The sequence below is a fragment of the Petaurus breviceps genome, unplaced genomic scaffold (assembly GCF_028583685.1).
Source record: "Petaurus breviceps papuanus isolate PSGF00001 unplaced genomic scaffold, PetGlider_PUasm1.0 91133, whole genome shotgun sequence".
Taxonomy (NCBI): Eukaryota; Metazoa; Chordata; class Mammalia; order Diprotodontia; family Petauridae; genus Petaurus; species Petaurus breviceps.
In genome coordinates, this window is record NW_027187419.1 from 88,595,545 (window position 1) to 88,621,410 (window position 25,866).

The following is a 25,866-nucleotide window of genomic DNA, read 5'->3' on the forward strand; positions in this document are numbered from 1 at the left end:
TGGGTAGCAGTAGAAGCATTTCTTTATGGTTCCCATATTACACTAAGACATATGATTAAACATAGGCATCTTGGGAACCTTTTGAGTAATGAAGTTACCTTTTAGTGGCCATATTTTTGAGATTTGTGACAGACAGAATGCCCTGCTGCTACCCTCCAACATTTCTAGGAGTGCTAATGTCTGCCCTATAATATGAGAATACAAATACAGCTAGCCATGTGCCTTTACAAGCAAAAGAAGTTTAATTAGATAGTACTGCTTACCTATAAAAATATACATTGCTACAGTTGTAATTTCAAAGGAGTAACTAAACAGTGCAAGTAAACATGCCCCAGAACAATACAGATTAGAAATTCATTTTATTTGATATCATGGGCTAATTTTTGATTGACTCTAAGGTGGCATTCTCCTTTGAATGTTGATCTGAAATTTTCCCATATCTGTCATTCCAAAACTGTAAACATATAACAAAAGACAGAAGTTTTAAAATTTGGCTCTCTGCTTATGTGTACTTTAGAACCTACTAATTGGTCAGATTTCTCATTGATGACATTTACTCAATGCATACTACTTTAGTATATTTGCTTTTGTTTCAACATTTATTTAAAGCAAGAGTATTTTCCTTGTGCCAGTTTTTAGTTTTCTTGTTCATGAAAGTTAGGGATATCAAGCCAAATAAATTACTAACATTCCTTCACTTTATATTTGAAAGTTCCACATTGTCAATAGAAGGGCCAACTATTTCACTATTAGATTTTATGTTATATATTAGAAAATAAATTCTTGCAAATACAGTTTTTCTTCCTGAGGGAAGAGATCAAGAAATACATAGAAATTTAGGTAAATTTAAAAAAAAAGATATTTTTCATTTTCCAAATTAAGGAAAAGAGAAATGAATACACAGTGTTATGTAAAATTTTCAGTTTAAAATTAAGTTGTATGTTTAAAGATTAGATATCTTAAACAATAGGACAAATAATTTTACAAAGGAAATTGCTATTTTAGTGAGTCCCTTTTGGGTTATAACAAAGACTTAAAAAAACCCCACATATCCTTAATTTTAAATGTAATAGTTTTTACCATGCATCCACACAGTTCCACTAATCAGTGTCCTGATAAACCCAGTAAAATGCAGCACTTTTCTTATAATTAAGTGATTTTTTTTAAAAAATAAATCAGCACCATCATGCCTCTATCTGGTGCTATACCTAATAGAAAATGTTGGAAATACAGTTAGCCCCTCAAAAAGCTTCTATCTTTTATCTAAAGACAGACAACCATCTTTGATGACTCTAAACAATATTCATTTAAGTATTTGAAATAGTTCATTTTTTTCATACAAATAGTCCAGAAATTATTTCCCTCATTCTTGAATTCTATATGTACATTATGGATTTCAGTACAACTTATACAGTTTTAACTCCCTGTATACTTTTTTTTTAGCTACCAAAAATGTGCAGTTTTTACAATGCAATTTACATTTTTCTTATTTACAGTTATTTTCAGAGGGTTATTGCAAAACTCTTTGTGCAAATGGTTTATGCTGTCAATATCATAATCTTTGAAGAAAACATTTGCTAAAAAATAAATATTTCTGTACAGTTACTTCAAAGTCACCTTCGTGATTTCATGCTACATAGTATGAGTAAAGACAAAGAGAACAGTATAGTATGTTTTGGTAAGCTGTTTCATTATGTTTGAAACATTCCAGGATATTTACTACTAAAACAAAGGTACAATGGATGAGATTTTTTTTTCCTTAGTCATCTTATATGGTTGAAATCTTTTAAATGATTAAAAAAGCATTCCTTTCAAAATACACTTTTCAGTGTAGTATTTTGAAATGCATTATCTCAGCATTAGGAAGCATTCTAACATTTTTTTCCAATTACAATTCTAGTATTTTATATTTTAGTCACAAATACACACTTGATACTATGCCTTCCATTAAAATCAAAGGAAATTACATGGGTTGCAACTAGAGATTCTTGAAATGTTTTTCTTAAGGACTTTCTTGAACCTTTTTTTAGAGAAAAAAATTTTTCGTAAGTCCAAAGATATGACATAATTGTTTTATGACACAGAGAAGCTACTAGTTAAAACAGGGAATATGTAAATTCTGAGATAGTAATAATAGTATCTTTTTTTACAGCACGCTCCAAGAGGAGTTAAGAAGTGTCACTGTAAATTAAAAACTTTGTTTTTATAATGATTTTGATAAGCCACGACAAAAGACTCATTAAAGGAGTTTAGAAGGAAAGAGTCAACAGAAATGACGACCATACCATTTCACATGTATACAAATAGACCTGGTTGCTAAGATCATTACATAGAGCTGTAAGGAAACAGGTATAAACATATGCAGACATGCTTTAAAACTGCAAGTTAACTTAAATGTTATCGTTTAACACAAAGTAAATAAAAAAATGGAATTCCCATGCTTACAACCTTGGGATTCATCTAGAGAATGTTAGTTTTTCCTGGTTTTGGATTTGTTAGCATTTTAAAAAGCCCTACTAAGGTTGCTTTTCCTTGACTATGTGCAAACCAAAAATATTTCAGAGACTTTACTACTATAGTAACTTATTGTGCTCAATTTAAAGATTTTTTTGAAACTACTGTGCTACTAATATTTAAATTAACATGCCTTGCTGTATGCAAGTATTCACATATTACTGAAATGGTCTGTAAAATTAGAATGTATCACTCCTTTTATTTATCAATGCTTGATCTTCAGCTGGCAGTTTGGTAGCATTTTTGATTTGCAATTCTATTTCCTCCCAACTAAATCCTTTATCAGATAATATAAATGAGCATACTTAATTGTATTAAGGCAGCTTCCTCTTTTAAAAGTGTCCCTAAAATTAACTCTCTTATAAATGCAAATAGCTACCTAATTTATGTTTTTGAAAATGCGTATTGTTCTGTAACAAATTTGTACTGTATAATGGATATTTGTATTGGGTAAAAGCTGCACAGTCAACTCATTACTCAAGTATTTAAATATAAATGTAATCTTTTAAATTAAGAGCTAAAGGATTAGCATTACTATTCATTTAAATTCAATGTAACTTAAGGAAAAAGCAGATACTGAGATATTTGGATGGGAGAATCTTGTATTAAGTTTAAATATTAATATAACACTTTGATTGGTATTGTTTTGGGTCAGTGAGATAGATAGGGGAGTGACTGAGAGAAGAATAGCCTACCTGAAAATGGTTGGGGTTCTTTTTAGCCCTGACCTGTTAGTTTGTACATTTGTTGGAGGCCAAAAAGGCAGTGTGGATTGCTAGAAAGAGCACTCCTATGAATTGGGAAACCTGGGTTTTAGGCTACATTGTCTGACTAGCTGTGGGACCTTGGGCAAGGCAATCCATCTGGGCCTCGTTTCTTTGTCTATAAATGTAAGTTGGACTTAATGATGTTGACGTTCCATTTTAAATATAACATTCCATGCTAATAGATATGATTTGAGGTTAGATTATTAGAAACCTCAAGAATCCATATTATCATTGCTTTGCCATTTAGTTAGTTGGCCTTTATAAATAATGCATTATGTTTATAGTTTTTGGAGAAAATTTTCCCGTGGGCCATTAAAATCAGGTACAAAAAAGATGTTGAAATTATTGAATTTATATGAAATAAATTTTATCCCATAGTTGTTTTATCTCATAGTATTGAAATTGCCTTCAAACTTATGAATCCAGTCATTAATAATTAGTAATATAATTTAAAATCACGTTCCTAATAGGTATAGGGTACCATGAAACAACAGAATAGCAATGGTGGTACATCATGAGAAACCACTACTTAAATTGTACCCATGCCAGTTTTCCTGATTTGTATTCAAGTAGAACAATATCTTGAGATATGTTTAAAGTCCTTTTAATTGTAATTTATGACTGGTAAAATTAGGGACAATTATACCATTTTTCTGTTACTTTTTTTTCAAGAAGTCTTAAGCATGCTACTCTAGGACAAAAGCATTTGCATGCATATGATGCATGTTTTTTTAAAATTATAGATGTATAAATGGAGGTTTTAATGGCATTTTAATATTGTTATCATTGGGAAAATGGTAAATGATATTTTTAAAGTAAATGAAATTCATCGATCACCTTTTTTTTTTTATCATGATTATGCAATTTAAGAACTCCCCTTGGTCAAACAAATACAATTAGTGCTTAAGTATGTTATAATTAAACAGCCTAAACAGAATTCATATTCAGTCACATCACTTTTAGCTTCCACAGAGCATAGTCTTGCATGCTCATAAATGTGATTAAAATCATTGCTTTTAGTGCAAATTAAGCTTTGGAGATTAAATTCCAATTAATTTTTTTAAATTTAAAGTGTTATTTGGGTGAATAAATTTTTCTCAGTATTTACTCAATAGTTACAGTTAGAGCCATTACCTGTGGTTGTACAGCTAAAAGTTAGCTTCTGGCAGGAGTTTCCCCCCCCCCCCCCCCAAAATAGAAAAGTTTTGCACACAGAAAATCAAATATTATTCTAAAGATGTATGGAAATGACATTGTACTCATAAGAGGAAGGAAAAATTTCCTTTTTTTTGCTAGTATCCTTGATGAGTTTACACCAGTGTATCTTAGAAAATAGAAAGCAGCTCCTAGTGTCTGTTGGGTGAGCATTTATTAATTTTAAATCCTGTGAGAACAATATTAACAAGTGTTTCTTCATTCTAGGTTCTTGATTTAGTAACTAAAGTGTAGAACACACCAGAGGGGGTTAGATAAGGATAGGTAGGATGGCAATCCACTAGCAAGATGAAGTGTTAAGTCTGTGTAGGCCATCTGCCTATCTGATGATAACAGCAGAAAAACATATATAAATGAATTGGGGATATATTTAGATAGAAAATTTAGTTGGGTCAGGCACCAAGTAACATCTCTAATGTTATAAGAAAGTCAAAAGGATTCTTAAGGACCCACATGTAGACAAAAGATTCAGAAAGAAAACACCATGAGGCGTTTGACTGACTAAATATGTTGGACTCTGCTGAGTCTGTAGACTTGGACAGAACAGAAAAGTGTCAACATTTTTTAAAGTGGAAAGGAAATTGAAAAAATGTCTTTAAGAAAATAAGACCTGAGTATTTTACTCATTCCACATTCCTTGGGCTACTTCACATTCCCAATTAAGTGCTAGATAATTGTGCTAAATAAATTGTTGGGAGATATTACCAATACTCAGTTGCTTTCCATCTGACTAATCAAATCATACTCTTACTCCATCCCATTTTTATAATATGTCAGAAAGGGTTTTAAGTCCTCCTTCCTAAGATGCTACAGTTTTTTTTTAAAACAATAAGCTACTATTTTGATTTAAAGGAATTAAAGTAGAAAAGGTTGTTTTATGCAAAAAAATTGAATATGGTAAAATTCTTACACAATCTTTTACAATCATGCCATTCTTCAATTATATTGAAAAATGGGTGTCTTTTTGGAAGGCCAGGTTTTGTGCTTGTCTTCACAATAAACATGATAGAGCATTCCAGAGTCAGACTACCATGTTTAAGTTGCCTTACCTGACAAGGCAATCTTATATAGCAATTTTTTTTTTTGTGAATATAATCTAAGGCTCCTTAAACCAAGGCTTGGCATTTTTTTTTTTTTTTTTGCCATTTTAGCTGAAGATGTAACAATAAAATGCCTATTGTGAAGGTTGTCTGCACAACAACAAAGAGCTGGTGTGACTTTTTACAAGAAATTTTGGCATTGTGTAAACCAGTCCTAATAATTTGTGCTTCTCTACTTTTCATAAATTAAGCAGAGCAACAAAATATAATCACCAACTGTGCAAATTCATTTTCCACCACCCAACTAAAATTTAGAAGATTATTCAATAACCCAACCATGTTGTAAAATGTAGGTAGCAGAATAGAGTCATTTGATCTACAATGTGTGAATCAATCAAATAAGAAATAAGCCAAGCTAGTCACAAAGTGCTGGTCTTATACAATGTATGCAGAATTTGCAGCTTTAGAAGTTGCCTCTTGGATTTACAGGTAGTTAGGTTTGTACACAAAGATAAATAACATTACGTTATCCTAGAAAGATGGTCAATTTTGTAATATGCAGAATCTCTCTTTTGATGAATGACAATGTGGGTCTAAAAAATTGTTAAAGAAAATTACAAAGAACCCTCCACCCCTTCCTCTGTCCATGCTGATTAGGGGAGCAGCTATACTAGCATTTAAAAAATTGAAGTAGGGTGTATTTTTAAATGGAGGAAAACCTCAGTTAAGTAAAACTCAGCTCAGAACCCTCCACTAAATTGAAATATTTTCCTGCTCTCTCTTCTGGGACAAACTCAAGAATGTCATTTTTTTTTCTTTTTGGAGGGCAATTGGGGTTAAGTGACTTGCCCAGGGACACATGGCTAGTTTTTGTGTTAAGTGTCTGAGGTCACATTTGAACTCAGTTCCTCCTGACTCCAGGGCAGGTGCTCTATTCACTGTGCCACCTAGCCGCCCCAATAGGATGTCATCTTAATGATATACTGAAAATAAAATATCTTCCAGGGTATGTTATTGTGTCATGGAACCAATAAAATTTTTTTCTAACCTCAGTTTTCTTTTATAGTTTTGCACAATGATAAATGATACTCAAAATAATGACATTGATGGCTGTGTGAGATCCTGGAGTATCAAAGAAAGATAAAATTACTTTTGGTGTATTTAACTTAAGCAGGAAAATTTACTAATACCTTTTGGAAAGTGTTCAACAGGTTGAAACCAAATTTGCAAAATGAGATTTGACTAGTTGATCTCTAACCTTTCTGCTCCAAAAATCCTAGATTCAAACTGGATCTGAATTTAATCGTTTTCTAGCCAACATATTAGAGCAATCAGAATGCCCTATTCTGTACACATTCTACTTAACTGAAGTTTTACTATGATGTTTTAGTCAAATAATGTACATATTCTTTAGCCTATATAGCACAAAAGATAAAATACAGAAATATTTCTAATGCAAGTGGAATATTTTGGAGGGATTAAGGGTAAGGGTTAAGAAGGATAAGTCTTTGAAAAGAACAGTGATATCAGAATAGATGTGTTTCAGCTTACCCTAAGGTTTAATAACAAGAAAGAACTGTGTGAATCAGTCTGTCAGCCAAGTTTTATAAGTTTTGAGGACGGTCAAGAAAAAAATTAAATGTGTTATTTTGTAGTCAAAGAAATATGCCAGTGGAAATTACTGAATTAACGTGGTTTATGAATGCAATTGGTGATTGTCCTTTAAGCCAAGGAGCTCAATCTTTTAAAAGACCTACACTTAGTTGGAAGAGGTTATTTCCTCCGGTTAGCGATTTTATAATTCCTTAGTGGAATAAGTGCCATTGAGTATAAAATGCTCCATATGAAAAGATGATTACAGCTTTTCAAAATGGACAAGTTTTTTTTTTTTTTGTTCTCCTTTGAACTTTAGATGAGCTAATTTATAAATTCTTAGTCATATCAATGAACTAGATCATCCTCTGGCCTCTTATTTACTTGGAAGGCATTTTACAACAAAGTACTGTTTTAGTGAAAGCAGTAAATGATATTGTCCATGCAACATGAGTTGGAGTTTCCTAACATGCAGGTGTTCAAAAATAAAAATAAAATAAAAATATAAGGTGCCTTGAGATGCTGGCAATTTTTTTTTTAACATTTGAACATAGTTCTTAAGTATATTTACATCTAACTGCTCAACTTTACCTTACAAGCTTTAATTTAGGAAAATATACAGTACTTTTGCATATAATGGTAACTTGTTAGCCCCTGAGTCAAGTATAGAGGATTTTAAATACAAAAAAAAGGAAAAACAGCCATTAAAAGCACTTACATTTTATATGAAGCAAATAGTAAAAAAAAATAATGATTATTTCCCAGGAAGACCAGGATCAGAAACATGCCTATGAAGACCCAAGATTCCTATATTGCTTAGGGAAGAATCTGGTAAAGAAGGGTGATGCCTAATGGGATGAAGGTCAGTTTTACTGTGCTGTGAATGGAGCTCTAAAGAGCGATCAGGTTCTTGTTCTAAAAGTGAAGTCAAGTTGTCTTCTGAGGCTGTGTTCAGGTGCACTCCACTGGAGAGCGATTCTTTGGATTTCAGTTTAGATTTTTCAAGGTCTAGGAATTCAGGACACTGATGGGAAGAAGAGAAAACAAGGCAGTTTTACACATCCCTTTGATAGCTGTCTAAAATATATTACCATCCTTTCTCAAATCATTCATAATATTTAAATATGTTAAAATGTTTTCTTTCCAAATCAATTTGCAGTTCTTTAAGGGTATGGTCTTGCATTTTCTTCTTCCTAAAAAAGTAGATGCAAGAAAAGGATGCTGAAGTGGAGATCCAAGACTTGCCCTCCAATAGGTTTCCATATAGTTTACAAAGCTGCAGGATTTGAGGAATTCTGAGCATGGGAAATTAAATTAGAAACCAGTCTTTTAAGAATATTTCACCCACATTTATTTGAATTTTAAATTCAAGGGAAAGCTTATTGTTGGAGAGTCGAGTACTTTAGTAACTATGAATGAGGGCAGAGGACAGGAGGGAGCAGAAGGGAAAAGAATGGAAATAAAACTACTCATTATTAGGTAGAATTAAAAGGACTATATTTTTGGAAACAAAAAATTACTGAGTCATCGTGTGCTTTTTAGCTAATTTTAAGCTTAGCTACAAAGACATTTTCTACTTCCATATTTTAGAAGGTTTGTTTTCTTTTAAGCACATCACTACATGCTATAAACATAGTTTTTCTGACTAGAGTACATGGCACTAACTTTCCCGTAATTTTTGCCAAAGTTTTTCCCAGGATAGCTCTAGATATTTGCCAGCTGTACTTCAAACATCAATTTTCTTTATAGTGTTTAAAAAATAAGTTCAGTATGATCCAACCAATAGTCATTAAACACTTAAGGGCTATACACTTAGGCTGGTTCACAAAATGAAATAGTCCTTGTCATCCAGGAGCTTATATTTTCTTGGGAGGAGATAATATGTAAATAAAAATATACATCATGATTTGAGGTAGGAAAGAACATTTACAACTAGGGAGTTCAAGAAGGGCTTCCTATAGGAAATTATACATGACTTGAACCTTGAAGGAGCTAAAAATTCTAAGCAATGGAAGAAAGGAGGGAATGCATTCTAGTCCCTGGAGAGAGGTTATTCAAATTGTGGAAGAAGGGGTAAAAAGCTAAGTCTGGGGTAGAAAACAGAGTACCTGAGGGGAGTAATGTGAAGTAAACCTGGAAAGGTAGGCCTGACTGTGGAAGATCAAGCTGAGAAATTAGTATTTTATTCATTAGGCAGCAGGGAAACACTGAAAATTATTGACCAAAATAAATGGCGTGGTCAGATTTATGCTTTAGGAAGATTATTTTGACAGCTTTGTTAAGGAGAAAATGGAGAGTGGTAGATATCATGAATACAATCAGGAAGGGGTCACAATACCTAGGGGTACAGGTAAGGAGGCAAAGGGGCTGAGGTGAGATGCTGTAGAAGCAAAATATATAAAATTTGGTAGCCAATTGGATATGGAGGGTGATCAGAGGGCAAGAGTTGAGGATGGCACCATGAAGATGAACTTGGGTGACTGGGGACATGAAGGCATCCTTATCTGAAATTGGAAAACTTGGAGGAAGGGCAGGTTTTGGGAGGAAGATAATTCCATTTTGGATGTGTTGAATTTGAGATGCCCTAGGAACTTACAGTTGGAAACATTAAATTAGAATTTAGGACAGAGATCAGGGCTACATATATAGTGTTTTGGTCTTTTTTTTGCAGGGCAGTTGGGGTTAAGTGACTTGCCCAGGGTCACATAGCACTTAAGTGTCAAGCGGCTGAGGCTGGATTTGAACTACTGACTCTGGGGCCTATCTAGTTGCCTCAACATAGATAGTTATGCATATCACATTGTGTAACTCATCTCCTTCTTCCTCCCATTTGTATTACAGGTGAAATCAGTTTAAAACTTAAGACACGGAGGGGAGAAAAAGGCAATACAACCTTATCTATTCTACCTTGGTGATAGTTATGGTGAAGCCACGTCAGCCACTTCACACTCTTCCCTCTAACACAACTCAGCTGAAGGCAAGTTGCCTTGATTGCCTATATTTTAGGAACTAGTATTCCCAGACCCTCAGTAATTTAGTTTTCCAAAAGAGCTTTTAGATAACACTAATTGTTTCCAAATAACTTAGAATTAAGTTGTGTCTGTACTTACTTGTGAAGAAGGACTGAAGCTTCTGTCAGTTTTAATAGATGCTACAGGTTGATGAGTTTTCATCACTTTGAGAGTTGGTCTTTGATATTCTGCCCCTGTTGTCACCATACTGTAAGCAGGTGGGACCACAGGAGTTTGCCTCTGCAGTAACTGCAGAATAGTTTGAATATCAGCTGTCATTTGAGATTCAAGTCTGCAAAAAGGACAGAAATTGGGTTATGATCTAGTCATGTATAATTATCCTAAAGTAACCTGAAATTCAAAAGTATTTGAGAAAAATTCAAATTCTACCCTCAAACCTGATAATGAAATAGCTGTGCTTGAACCAGGAAGGACAGAAGGGGGAGCACTAAGCTATGTGACAAATCTGAGCTTTCTTTTCTGCAACTTGAAGGAAATTAAAAAAAATAAAAGAATTTCACAAGACACACTTTTAAAAAGATACAAATAAGGAATACATCTGGTGGGGGAGAATGAACAAGCACAACCACAGTCCTGTTCTAGTTTTAGTTTGGGGGGGGCGGTTTAACATATACCTTGAGATTCTTTCAACACTGATTTATCTATTTTCCTTTAGCAATGTTAGTATTTTTGGGAAAACATTTGAACTGACAGCCTTTGGGGAAAACTTGGAAACGGTGAATTCAATTTAATCCCACAAGCATTAAGTACCTGCTCTGTAAAAGACAGTGTGTTGTGGATGCAGTAAAAACCAAATCAAACCAAACAAATAAACAAAGATTCCAGGCTCAAAAAAAATCCCAGGCTCTGTAATCTCCAAGAAGCTAAATTCTACTGGGGAAGTTGTAATATTCACAAAAGTAAATACATGCTAAGTATAAGCAAAATTATATGTGCCACCCTCTCAAAGACCCCTGGGAGCTGTATTTCTCTGCAGTTTGGAAAGAGAGGGAACAAATGCCAGATCAGGACTAGAGAGAGATCCTGGTGTCTTTCTGTATAGCAAGAGTTTTGAGAATCTTTCTAGGGAAGGAGAGGAGAGAAAAGAGAGATGGTGAAATAACCTGAGATATTTCAAAATTACACATCAAAGAGCAGAATTTCTATGAAAATGGGCCATTTTAAAACCTGCCTCACCAAGTAGGAGTTATCATCTAAGGACTGAAGGTTACATATATCAAATAATTTCTAGAGGAAGAGACTGTTAACAAATGGGAGAGGGCACAACCTTAAAAGACCTTATGCAGGAAGAGGCACTTGAGCCAAGCTTTGCTTTGAAGCAAAGGAAGGAATTCTCAGAGGCCCAAGTGAGGAGGGATAGAAGGATCATTTTTGCAGAGATAGGGAAGTGAGAGAGCAATTAATTGGACAATTGTGAAAATGGATACCTTGATTTGCTTGAGCCCCCCTCTCCTCTCAGGTATCCAGGTGATCAGAAGAGTCATATGAGGACTGGCTGTATGGGCTGACATACCAATAATCCTTCACGGTGACCAAACATAAACCTAACTGGACATACAGAAAACCCGCCACTCAGAAGCCAATGAAGCTCCTACCAGCTTTGATGCAGACCTCAAGCCACTTGGTGGTTTATGAACCTTCGAGAGACATCCCTGTCTTCAAAGACTTTATGGGTTTTGGAGACAACCTTATCACTGGAGACTCCTCTAACTTTGATTAGGGGGCTCATGGAATTCTCCTGTTTTGGGAGACATTTCTTTTCAAGCCTTGAGCTTTGAACTGTTTATCTCCAAGGATGCCTTCTGATTTGTATATCAAAGGGCCATAGCTTTGACACCTGGAATTATTCACTCTCACTCCCCTTAGGATTACTTTCTAAGCCCACCTCCAAATTCCTTACCTTTCTTTATTTAAAAAGGTAATATAAACTCTCCCCATCCATTATTAGGTGGGCTGTCAACATAGGTCAGAAGTCCTCATGTGCATGTTTTGCTGCCCTACTTAATAAAAGACTTTCTTTAATGTCACAGGTATCATCTTCCTCTGGTTTTCTTCCCTTTTAAGGAGAAGGGGAATTTAAATCTTGAAAACTGGCCTTTGTGTTGTTTGTTCATTTTCCCCTTTGGGGGAAAGAGATATCTAAATTCCTTCGAGAAAGCATTTGCCTTGGTTTTACACAGTAAACAGGTAGTAAGAGCTTAATATGTGCTAAGCGTTGTACTAGGTGCTCCGGATATAAATACAAATAATGAAACAATTCTTACTTGATATGAACTTAGGCAGTGTAATGGACAAACTGGTGTGTATGGAGAACAGCTAGAAAGTTAGTTTGAACTGAGTGTCTGAAGGACAGTATTATGGAATTAGTTTTGTAAGGTATATGAGAACAAGAACGGAAAGTTTTAAATGTTATCTTGCGTAAGAACTTTCATTTTATCTTAAAAGACAAGATTCTGTCTTCAGGATAAACTAAGTCATTTAGCTTCAGACTCCCTGACAATGTCTTCATCTCAGGCTTGCTGCTTCTCTTATTCCAATTCTCACCTTTTTCTATACCACTTACACTTCTTGTTATTATATCTGACTCTTTGTGACCCTATAGTTTGCTATTTCCTTCTCCAGTTCATTTTACAGGGGAGGAAACTGGGGCAAATAGGGTTAAGTGACTGGCCCAGGGTCACACAGCAAGTACATGTCTGAGGTTGGATTTGAACTCAATACCTCCTAACTCAATACCCCCAGTGTATCACCTACCTGCCCATCCACTCACACAGAGAACTTTAATTAAATCAAGTGATTATTGCCTTTTGAATGGAGTGGGTAAACAACTCCCTGTGTTCCACTTACTATTCTAGAGACCTCACAGACCAAAATACCTTTTTCTGTCCATTACATTCTTATAAGAGGATCCAAACCATGAGTATTTAAAAAATAGACCTAAAGCCATATTGCTGCTTATATTCATGACACCTCTGGTTTGCTACTACTACTCAGATAATTTTTTTGTTAGAGTTTACAAATAGCCAAATAGACAGCTAATTTAATTTTCCCTTAAAATCACACAAAAAAAAATATCAGTCTGATTCCTCATTTCTGAATTTGTTAGCACTAAAAATCAAAGAGAATTTTCTGGGCATCTGGATAGGAAAAGTTGGATCATGTCTTTATACAGAATTTCTTTCCAGTTCTGTTTTGCCTATAGCAGAAAAAGAAAAATAACATTTAAAAGCATAGAACTAAATTCTGTTTAGTGTTAATAGCACTAATTTTTTTATAAAATTCTGGAAGAATGAAGAGAGAACACAGACTTTGATTTGATAAAACAATAGAAACCCACTGGAGGGAAGAAAAAAATGTATCTTCCTTTAAAGAAGTTTCTATTAAAATAATAATTTTTTAAATTTTTTGTTTTTTGCTATCCATGCTTCCTAATACTTTGTCCTCATAGACTCCATAGTTCATGGCAAATATGCCTATGGTTGTCCTGAACTGCAGTCTATGAACTTGTGTGTTACTGACTATGCTTACACAATATGACAAGTACCCACAAAAAAGAAAATTTCAGTTAACTGTTTGACTTGTCTGTAGCGTACCAGACAAATAGTGACTTTTTTTAAAAAAACTAAATCACGTCTTGTCTGACCAAATTGACCATTTTTGTTATTGTTCTATAGTTATAGTCATAAACTGTCATCTTTTTTTCTCCTAAAAGATGTTTTGTTTATAACAAAATGTTTATCATTCACTAAGTGTATTGGAATTTAAGGGTCATATTTTTAAAGGGACCTTCCCTTCCTACTCAGAATCCAATCAAGATTCGAAAATTGTCAGCTTTGCTGTGCTCTCTATAACTTTGATGGAGGTATCTTAAGCAGCCTCTGAGAGCAGATGTATTTTGTTTTCATAGATTGTATGTATGTAAGCAATATCTATAGATTAAAAAAAAAACTATTTGAAGGAAAGGCTTCAACAAACACACCCAGGAAGTGTAGGCAGCAGTTTTATATTGTAGAATCAGAACACTGTGACACTGATATTTGTCATTCTACCAGGGGACAAACGATCACTTTGCTAATCAGGTACAAGCTCAGAGTGTGAGGCTTCCCTACTGTTTCACATGATGTATTTTAATACCTGCAGCCATTACCCAATTTAGCTTGAAACAATACCCAGCTGTGACTAACTAGTTATGTCTCAAACAGGAAGAAAAATGGTGAAAGAAATCTGTAGGATTCTAGTTTCTTCCTTAAAAGAGAAGTAAGTAGTCTTACATCTGTTGGACCTAATAAGGCAGAATTTGGTGTTCAGCATTTTCTTAGTTTTTGTGGCTTTGCTCTCTCCTGATTTTCCTCCTACCTGTCTGATTGTTCCTTCTCAGTATACTTTAGAGAATCTATATCCAGTTTTTGCACTGCCCACAGTGGGTGTCCCTCAAGGCTTTGTCTTCTCTTTTCCTGCTATGTTATTTCACTTGGTGGTCTCAGCATCTCACAATTATTATCTCTAGGCAGATGATTCTTAGCTCTATTTGTTCAGCCCTAACCTCTATCCTGACCTTTGCTCAGGGGTACTGAGGTGGTCATAAGTCACACAAATGAATAAAATGGCATGCAGTTTTCCCTTGGCATGATTCAAGGATGCCATGGAGAGCTTCTTCAGATTTACCAAACATAATTACTGCTACTGACTTCGCACAGGGACAAATGTTCCCACCAGAAGGAAAGTACTTTTAAATATGAGGAACCCTTGGGGAAAAAAAACAAAACAAAACAAAACTAGAGACCTTAGGAGGTTAAGGTGGCATCTTTGTCATTGTTGCCAACTTTTAGTAAGGAAGAAGTGAAAGGCAAAATTCTGAAACATGAAGATTGGGGCTGGGGTGCCCATCAATTGGAAAATAGCTGGACAAATTATAATATATGGATATAACAGAATATAATTGTGTCATAAGATAGAATGAAAGGCTCGACTTCAGAGAGTCCTAGGAAAACTTGTATGAATTTGTACAGTAAAAGTATCAGAACCCAGGAGAACAATTTATACAATTAACAACATTGTAAAGAAAAACAAATTGAAAAAATTCAGTGTTATAACCAACCATGGCTCCAGAGGACCAGTAGCCTCCTGACAGAGGGGGTACTGATTCAAGGTACAAAATTAGATATACATTTTTGGAGGTGGTAAATGTGTGGATTTGATTTGCTTGACTATACTTTGTTGCCAGGGTTGCTTTTTTTTAATTGGGAAAGAAGAGAGGGAGGTAGGGTAAAAGAAGGTAGTGATAGGTTGCCAAAAGAGAGAGAGACAGAGACAGAGACAGAGACATGGAGACACAGAAACAGAGTCATTGAATCATTTTTTTTAATGCACAGAAGAGATGGAAATTCAAAAGGAAACACAAAAATACAAGTTAGCCTTGGAAGTAACATATTGGATTGTATGCTTTAAAAAATCAAACTGTATATAATAGAGATTTTTGTTTCATGAATCATGAAACACTCTTTTTTTTCTGTTCTACTTTGTATTTGGAAATGCTCTTTTTTGAGGTGTTCTTTAAGATAATTAAAATAAAATTAAAAAAATATGATTACTGACAATAGCATTTGGATTGTGATACCTTGGCTTAAGATGTGGAATATAGCTCTTGGTCAGAGATGGAATGAATCTAATGAGTTATATATAATTAGGCAAAATATATTTGTCTGAACTCTTATAAAAAACTGACCAAGAAGACTTGAAATTGAAAAAGAGAAGGTAAAACATGGCTCACATATATCCACCAAGCTAGAAACTACAGAGAGTCTGACATATGAAAAATAATATTATTGAGGACCAAAAATTTATAGGATAATATTTGTGAAGAAGAATAATGAAATCCATAGACTGATGTTTATACACAAAAATATATGTGTAATAAGGAAGAAAAAAAACTTGCACAAAAAGCTAGAGAAACATATCTAAGCTTTATTGTAGCCTTCTGGGCAGAGGTTGGAGAAGGGGAAAAAGAAGAACAAAGTAAAAAAGTGCACAGCATAGAACAAAAGAAAACTCACAAGGAAGCAAAGAAAAGATGAACAATTCTCAACATGAGTATTATTTATTATATAGGTTTTCTTGAAATGAAAATCTATTGTTACATATTTTGAATCCTCTCTTATGTTCTGCAATTGCACATGACATTTTTTCCCTCTAACTTTCTATTTAAGTTCCAGTATTTAAGTTCTTGATATGTTTTTGTTTCTTTTCTCTATTCTCTATTTGTGTTCTGGCATTTGAATCTAAAATATAATTTTGAAAAAGAAAAAAGAAGGTAGATTAACCTCATAGTGATATCACAGAGACTTGGCATACTCTATTCATTAGTTAAAGGGGTGAGGCAGGGGAGGGAAAAGGGAATAGATTGATTAAAAGGTGAAGTCAGACAGTATTATATATCTAGAAAATACAAATATGGAAATCCATGGGCCAGAGAAATAAAGTATGATAGGAAGCATTTGATAAAAAAAAAATAAATGGAGGGTCAAAATCAATAAATGATTTGGATTTAAAGGGTGATATCATAAATAAATTAAGGGAGCATGGAAAAATTTACCTGATAGATCTAAGGATAGGGGAAGAGTTTATCACCAAGCAAGAGACAGAGAAGATCATAGGAAGTAAAATGGATAATTTTGATTACGTGAAATTTAAAAATTATTTGCACAAACAAAACTGGGGTGGCCAGGTGACACAGTGAGTAAGGACTCCGGCCCCAGAGTTGGGAGACCTGGGATCGGTTCTGGCCTCAGATACTCAGCACCCACACAAAAATAACTGGCCGTGTAACCTTGAGCAAGTTACTTAACCCCGATTGCTTAAAAAAAAATAATGCAGCCAAAATTAGAAAGAAGGAAACTAGGGATTTTTTTTAAGGTAAGTTTTTCTGAAAAAGGCCTCATTTTTCAAATACATAGGGAACTGAGCAAATTTGTAAAAATAAGAGCCATTCCCCATTGACTAGTGGTCAAAGGATATGAACAGTTAGTTTTTCAAATCAAGAAAGTAAAGTTATCAGTAGTCACATAAAAATACTCTAAATCACTATTGATTAGAGAAATGCAAATTCAAACAACTCTGAGATAACATTTCACACCTATCAGATTGGTTAGCATAATATAAAAGGAAAATGACAAATGCTGGAGGGGATGTGGAAAAATAGGGACACAAATGCACTATTGGTGGAGCAGGGCAGTGGTCCAACCGTTCTGAGGAACAATTTGGAACTATGTCCAAATGGTGATGAAACTGTACTTTCCCTTTGACCTAATGTCACTACTGGGTTTGCATCCCAAAGAGATTGAAGAAAAGGGAAAAGGACATATACATACAAAAATATCCATGGCAACTCTTTTTGTGGTGGCCAAGAATTGCAAACTGGGGTATGCCCATCAATTGAGGAATGGCTAAACAAGTTCTGGTATATGATTGTAACAGAATACTACTGTTCTATAAGAAATGATGAATAGAATGGCTTCAGAAAAACCTGGGAAGTCTTGCATGAAATAATACTATTTTAACTCTTAAAGCCCCTACACAGCCTGGCCTCAATCTACCATTCCAATTTCATTGGCAGTTACTTCCTCTCTTGCACTCTGGTGATCTAGTCAAACAGTCTTTCTCTTTGTTCTCCACTCATAACATTCTATCTTCTGTATTTGCTATTGCACTTGGTTATCCCCTATTCCTGGAATGCTCTTCTTCCTTACTTCTGCCACATGGAGTCCCTCTCTTCCTTGATGATGCAGCTCAGATACCACTTGATCCTCCCAAATGATAGTACCCTCCCTCCCAAGCTACCTTGTATTTTACCACTTTCTATATGTACTTATCTAGGCCTATCTTTCCCTTCCTTCCTTCCTTCCTTCCTTCCTTCCTTCCTTCCTTCCTTCCTTCCTCCCTCCCTCCCTCCCTCCCTCCCTTCCTCTCTCTCTCTCTCTCTCTCTCTCTCTCTCTCTCTCTCTCTCTTTCTTTCTTTCTTATCTACTTTATACTTATGCTGTATGTATTTTTATATGTACTTGTTGTCTGCCCCATTAGAATGTAAACTTGTGAGTAGGGATAGTTAATGATTACTTGTTAATTTTACTGATCTATTGAAAATTTTCTAACAGAAAATAAGTGTTTCTACCTTTCTGCTTTAGAAAGAGACATATATATTTGCTGAGTTTGAGTCAAAGAGAGCTAAATCTAAAGCTAGTATATGAAAAAGGTTCCTCTTGCTCCTTATCTAAGCACCATACTATTGACTTCCACTCTACCATGAGAATTGAATAGAGGGAAGATAAAAAATATAGCCTGACATGTAAGAGAAGAAAGAAGCAGCAGAAGTAGACTCTACTAAGTACAGACTTCTTGCTCTCTCATCTGATCTAGAACTCTTATCTTTACTGTCTAATATTAGACTCTTAAAACCATTTGAATCTTGTCTGACAAGAGTAATCACTTCTTTAAATGTAAAGTCTACCTACCTTCCTGAAATTAATTCACTAAGTTATCTGCCATGTTATCTCTTGACATTCTGGACTGATTGATTTTTTTGTGACTGAGTGCAGCCCTTGTCAGGGCAAATTGACTAGTATTTATTAAGCACCTACTATGTGCCAGGCCCCCGGGAAAGGCAATACTCTCCCCCCCCCCAAAAAAAAAACCCCAACCCAGTCCTAAAAGAAACAACTCCCTCCAGCCTCTGCAAAACCAGTCTTTTCTCTCAAGGAGCTCACAATCTAATGGGGAAGACGTACACAGCTATGGACAAAAAAATGTATATACAGGATAAATTGGAGGTAATGTCAGAAAGTTAGAGATGGAAATGGCAAACTACTCCAGTATCTTTGCCAAGAAAACCCCAAGTGGGGTCACAAAGGGTCAAACATGACTGAAACAACTGAACAACAAAATTAATGTCACCAGAGGGAGAGCACTAAGATTAAGGAGAACTGTAAGAGCCTTCTTACAAAAAGTTTAACTGAGACTCTTTTTATGACTTTAAAAAAGGTTTGCCTGACAGATAATCATAAACCCTAGCATCAGAGGATTCAGAGCTGGTAGACACCTAGTGATCACCAGATTCTGCCTCTCATTTTACAAATGAGGAACCTGAGACCCAGTAAAGTGGAATTATTTGCCTAAGGTTACACAGGTAGTAAGTAAGCTGGGCGCAGAGGTCATGAATGGACACCTAGAGCCAAATGTAATACAAGTTTCTATCTTCTGCCTCTGGTTAGGATGAATACAGGAGGCTTTCTGCCGCTACTTATGTGGAACTGTGGGTAGAGCACTCTTCCTAGAGTCAGGAATACCTGGAATTCCAATCCAGTCTAAGACATTTCCTAGTTATGTGATGCTGGGCAAGTCACTTAACTTTGTCTGCATCACTTTTCTCATTTGGAGTCATGTGTACCTCAGTACAATTTGTTATTCAGTTATGTATGTGTCTGTGATCCATTTGGGGTTTTCTTGGCAAAGATACTGAAGTGGGTTACCATTTCCTTCCAGCTCCTTTTACAGCTGAGGAAACTAAGGCAAATAGGATTAAGTGACTTGTCCAGGATCACATAGCTAGGAAGTGTCTGAGATCAGATTTGAACTCAGGAAGATAAGTCTTCCTGACTCCAGAACAGTGCTCTATCCACTGTGCCACCTAGCTGTCCCTATAGAAATCCCACCTCAGACCTGTACTAGCTGCTGTGACTCTGGGCAAGTCATCTAACTCCTGTCTGTTTCAGTATTCTCACATGTAAAATGAGATAATAACAGCATTTACCTCCCAGGGTGTGTGAGGACCAAATGAAATATTTGTGAAGGGCTTAACATGGTGTCTGGCACATAGTAAACACAATATAAATAAAAGCTATTGTTGTTAGAGTTTGCAGAACAAAAAATGTTGGAAAACCTTGTATTAAGTGATTTATGGTATGTGATCTTTATTGGTGGAAGGAATTTCCATGCCAGGAGTTTGCTGTGTTATATTTAAGTACAGCAGGAAGTGCTGTTAGATCTAGAAGTAGAGGACCTGTGTTCAAATCCCATCTCTTCCACTTATTGACTCTATTAGTAAGGCAAGTACTTTACTTCCCTGGGCCTCAGTTTCCTCACTTCTAAAAAGTAAGTGTATTGGACTAAATTTCTTCTAACTTTAAATCTTTGACCCATGGCTTAATAACTAGATGTTGCTTTGTATACATTCTGTGAGCTTAATTATCTTTTTAATAATAATACAACAATATTATCTAATATGCTCCTCACAAGAATACTCTGAGGCAGGTTTGTTCATTCAGTCATTTTTGTCTCTTTGTGACCCCATTTGGGGTTTTATTGGCAAAGATACTGGAAGGGTTTGGCTTTTCCTTCTCCAGTCCATTTTACAGATGAAGAAACTGAGGCAAAGACGGGTAAGCGACTTGCCCAGGGTCACCCAGCTAGTAAGTGACTGAGGCCAGATTTGAATTCAGGAAGAGGAGTCTTCCTGACTCCAGCCCTGACTCTCTATCTACTGCACAACCCAGCTGCCCTTTAAGACAGGTAATAGAATATTATTTCTCTCATTTTGCAAGTCAGAAACTGAGGCTTAGTGAAGTTGTGAATTACCCAGGGCCACATGAGTAAGTAAAAAAGCCAAGGTTCAGTATCCCAGTCATGAATGAAATGACATCAGATAGACTATATGACAGAAGATGATCTTCACTTTGTGAACAATTTCATGGTAGCAATAAAGCATACAGCTGCATCACCAAAGGCTCCAACAAGACAGGAAAGAGAGGTTTTTTTTTTTTATTTTTTTAAACATCACTCAGGTACTCATTCTAAGGGACTTCAATGTTCTATTGTCTGATAAAAGACAATACACGTTTGCAAGGTGGGAGAGGGGCAGGATGGATGTTTCTAACAGTAAACCTAGCAACAGAAAAAAGGATCCATTTTATCATTGCCTCAAGTCATGCACTTGCTTTCTGATACCTGTTAAGTTGTTCTTGGAGCAAATCTAACCGATGTTCTACTTCTCCATACGTGAGATCACTTTCAGTTTCACAGATCCCCCAGGTAACTCGGTGGTATGCTGAGGGACTAGGCACCTCCTGGCGTCCCCGGGAATCTTCTTGCTCCCAATCTCTTGCATCAGTGATATCTACGGAAAACAGCAATATATTACACTTGTATTTACACTTGATGTAGCATTTCTTTGCATGAGGATCCTTCCTAAATCTAAAGTATTGAGATTGGTTTTATTTTGTAGAATTATCAAATGTCGTAGCTGAAAGGAACTTTAGAGATCATTTTGTCTCACCTCCTTATTTTACAAACAAGGAAAATGAAACAAAGAAAGGTTAAGGATAAGTGATTTGTCCAAGGCTACACAGTGAGTTTGTGCCATGAGCAGAACAATCCACTGCATCCCGAGTTCTAGTCCAGTGCCTCTTACACTAGGCTCTGCAGTTATTTCTACATTGTACCTACATATGTATCTGTATCTAAGTACGGTAACAATGTGTTGTGTATTCTGGCTTAGGTAAAATGAGTCACAAAATGGTATCCTTTGTGCTCACTTTAGAAGAATATTTACTAAAACTAGAACAATACAGAGATTAGTATGACCTGTGCTCCATGTCTTCCTTAGACATGCAAATTGGAGAGGCACTCCTTATTTTATTTTACTTTTTTAGGAAGGAATGGATTCAGTTTATATGTATAAAAGCCATTCCCCAGTTGATAAATGGTCAGTGGGTATAAACAGGAAGTTTTAAAAAGAAGAAATCCATGTTGTCAACAATCTTATAAAAAAGACTACAAATCATCAATAGAGATATGCAAATTAAAGCAACTCAGTGGATAAAAAATTGACAAAAAAGGAAAATGACAAATGTTGAAGAGGCTGTAGAAAGCAAGAATATTACTGTTAAACTGGTAGAACTGTGAATTGCTCTAGCCATTTTGGAAAACAGTTTGGAATTATGCCCACATTTATCCCAGCAATATGACAATTAAGATCATTCCCCCCAAGAAAGAAAAGGACTTATATATACACAAAATATTTATAGTAGCTCTTTTTGTAGTGGCAGCATACTGGAAATGGGGGGGGGGTACAAATTAGGTATATGGATATAATGGAATAATATTTTGTTTTGTTAGAAGTAATGAAAGGGATGTTTTCAGAGAAACCGGGGATTACTTCTATGAAATGATACAGAGTGAAGAAACAGAACACAGAGAACAATTTATACAATAACAGCATCATTACAAAAACTAACAACTCTGAAAGACTTAAGAACTCTGACTAATGCATCAGTCATGATTCAAAGAGACCAATGACAATGGTGCATGTAACCCACCTCATGACGGAGGGATGATGGACCCTTTGGTCCATGCCAAATGAGACAGATGTCTAGACATGGTCAAAGTAGGAATTTGTTTTGCCTGACCATGCCTAATTGTTACAAGTGTTTTGTTTTTCTCTTTTTTGCCAATGGGGGAGGAGTTGGGAAGGATAGAAAATAAATGCTTGCTAATTGAAAAATTTTAAAAATTGTACCCTTCTAAAAATGTAGGCTTTCTGCCAGTATTAAACAAAACAAGTATGCATGGTGAAAACATCTTTTGATTCAGGATTAGATTCATAGAACCGTAGATTTAGAGCCAGAAGGGACCTTTGAGTCTATCTAGTCTAATCTCATTTTACAGATGAGGAAAATGGGTCCCATAGGGGTTAGGTGACTTTCCTAAGATCACTCACAGACAGAGATGGAATTTGAATTCTTGTCCTTTGATCCCAAATCCATTGCTGAATTCACAATAGTTTTTATATATGTGAATTGGATTGTCCTAATTAGAGGAGTGAGAAATTTTAGTGACTTTCTTCAAGGACTTGCATATGATGCTAAGAAGACACAGAAAAAGTTGCTTCTTTAGAAACTATAGTAAGTCAAAGTGGCAAAGATGAGAATAGAAAGAAAGTTAATGTTAGATCGGGTATCAAATGACACTTTCACTGTTTGTGGGGCTATTAGTTGGTCCTACCACTATGGAACACAATTTAGAACTATAGGAGAAAAGTTATTAAATGTTCATACACTGGGAAAATATAAAGAAGATGTAAAAGACAGACAGTACCTGTATATACCATCTTTTTAGAACCAAAGACTTAGAAACAAAGTAGGTACTCATCAATTGGGAAATGATATACTACAAACAAATCGTGATTAATGTGAGGAATTCATGGATATATTGCAATTTTTATATGAACTGATGGAGAATGAAGTATGTAGAATTAAGAAAGCAATATATACAAATGCAATATCATAAACAAAAAAACAGAAAAGAAATTGTAATAATCAACGGTGGTACCAAAGAACACATGAAAATACATAAGTACCTCCTTTGGATAGAGAGCTAAGGAACTACAGGTGGAGAATGTTGCATAAACTGTCAAACATAGTCTCTTTGTCAGTTGATTTTATTTAACTGTTTTTCTTTGCTAAAAGTGGGGAATTCAATGGGGAAAGAATATTGGGGAATGACTATCTTATAAAAACAAAAAATCATCAATAAATATTTTAAATTCATTATGGGAATATGATAATAATACTAATAATTTTCTTCAAAGATCTATTTGGGTCAAGCCATCTGACTAATTTAACCTTTCCTTATAGATATTATCTCATACTCCTTTCATACTTTGCTCTTTAAAAAATGAAAACCCAAACAAAAAACAAAACAAACCTTTCCTGTACATCTTTGTTTTTTCATGTTTCTATACTAATATACTGTGTCCTATGTGTTATTTAAGTCATATTACTTATTCACCTTATCTATTCCATCATTTTTAGAACTCAAATTATTTTTGTGCAAGTTTATTTCAAAAGAGAAGCACTGTATAAGATACATCATCAAAAGAAATGTGTTAGGGTAAAAGGCTGGTTACATGGTGGGAGAGAAAGATGGAGACATATCCTGCATGATGCATTTGACATCTGTGTAATGTCAGAGAAAATTAGGAAGGCCATTAGCTTGATGAGTAGACCTTCAGTGGTGAACTTATAAAAGGATAGATGTGAGAGTTATACAGATTGGTCTCTGTTTGACCATGTCTAAACATCTCTCTCATTTCCTTATTTTATTTTATTGTATATTTTTTAGGAAGGAACAAATTCAGTTTATAAGTATAAAAGCCATTCCCCAGTTGATGGCTTGAATTAGTCTATGGAAATAGAAAAGAACATAGAAATCATTTATTCAACTAACTCCACCTAATAATATCTAAACACTACTCCTTTCTGGCCTAGGAAAATAGAGGTTAGCTTGATGAATGTCATTTCTGAGTACCCTATCAATTCTACAGTCTAGATGGGTTGAGATGTGTATTGCTGATGGGTTGCTCCTTCCAATGATCTCACAGAGCTGTTTGAATATTTTTCATTATTTTTCTTTAAAGTTTCACTCTTTCACAAAAGTCCTGTTCCGGTGCATTATCATGGTATGGAAGTGACTCTGTTTTCTCATTTCCTATATAAGATTTATTTTCCAGTTGTATTTTTAAGACAAATCCTTTTATTCAAGGTGTGAACTGATGTGTTATTGTAATCCATACAAAAATCTCCTCTTCTCCCCCTCACCCCAATTCATAGAAGAATTTCAAAAAGGAACAACTGGTAAATGATTAGAGTCACTCACAAAACACAGGAGATGGGAATTTGAATCCAGGGAAAGTAAACACTTAATGAGCATTTTTTTCCCTTCTCTTTGGGAAAATTATCATTATTATAAGGGGAAAACTCCCACTTGTTCCTCATGTTTGTTGTATGCAACGATTTGCATTGCAAAAAAATTTCAATTAGTCAAAAGGAAGAATTTCTGATATTCAGTTGAAAAAATTCATTGAGACTTCTATTTGAATGAGACACAAAGATGAATAAGGCTTAGTCTCTGCTCTTAAAGGAACTTACAATTTGTCAGAGTTGGTTGTTTATAGTCTTTGCTTAAAAACTTCTTTTAGGGGTGGCCAGGTAGCACAGTGAGTAAGAGTACCAGCCCCAGTGTCAGGATAACCTGGGGATCGAATCCGGGCTCAGACACTTAGCACCCACCCAGAAACACCTGGCCGTGTAACCTTGAGCAAGTTACTTAACCCCAAACCACTTCTTTTAGAATTCTGTGCCGTTGAAAGAAACTATTTCTGATAAAAAAACAAACCTCAATGGCACGTCACCCTTCCTCTCAGGTTGCATGTATATAATGTTCATTCAAGGCTTTCCATCCAAAAGATCCAAAGATCCAAAGCCTCACAATTCAGAGGCTGTTCAGTTGCCTTGTTGAATGTTCCATAGTCCAACTTTAGATTATCTTGGATAAATAATGTGTACTTCCATTTTTTCAAAATTTAATTAATTCTTTTTCAGTGAACAAAAGTGTACTTTCTCTTCCTCTTACCCCATCCCCACTGGAAATAAAAAGAAAAAGATAAACAAAATCCTTGTAACAAATATGCAGAGGCAAGCAAATGAATTCCTGGACTGGCCATGCGACAATGTGTACTTCTGAGACAAGGTGTACTTTCTCAATTTTATGGTAAGAGAGTTAGTACAATTCTTAAATTTTGGGGGACACTTTGTATTTTAAGGCATAGTGTTGCTATAGTTCAGCAGTCATAGCAGACTCATGTTTCACTTATCTTAG

General features: G+C 35.1%; 1 protein-coding gene across 1 annotated transcript in view; it reads right to left on the minus strand.

Annotated features, from left to right (window-relative positions):
- Positions 1 to 342: 342 nt before the first annotated feature.
- Positions 343 to 25,866, minus strand: part of KCNH7 (potassium voltage-gated channel subfamily H member 7) — a 664,682-nt gene continuing 639,158 nt past the window's right edge. Inside the window, exons 13-15 of the mRNA XM_069079806.1 lie at positions 21,157 to 21,325; positions 10,240 to 10,432; positions 343 to 8,153 (exon numbers count right to left, since the gene is read on the minus strand). Of these exons, the coding sequence (XP_068935907.1) occupies positions 7,884 to 8,153; positions 10,240 to 10,432; positions 21,157 to 21,325 (632 nt within the window). The 3' untranslated portion in view covers positions 343 to 7,883. The remainder of the gene's footprint in view (positions 8,154 to 10,239; positions 10,433 to 21,156; positions 21,326 to 25,866) is intronic.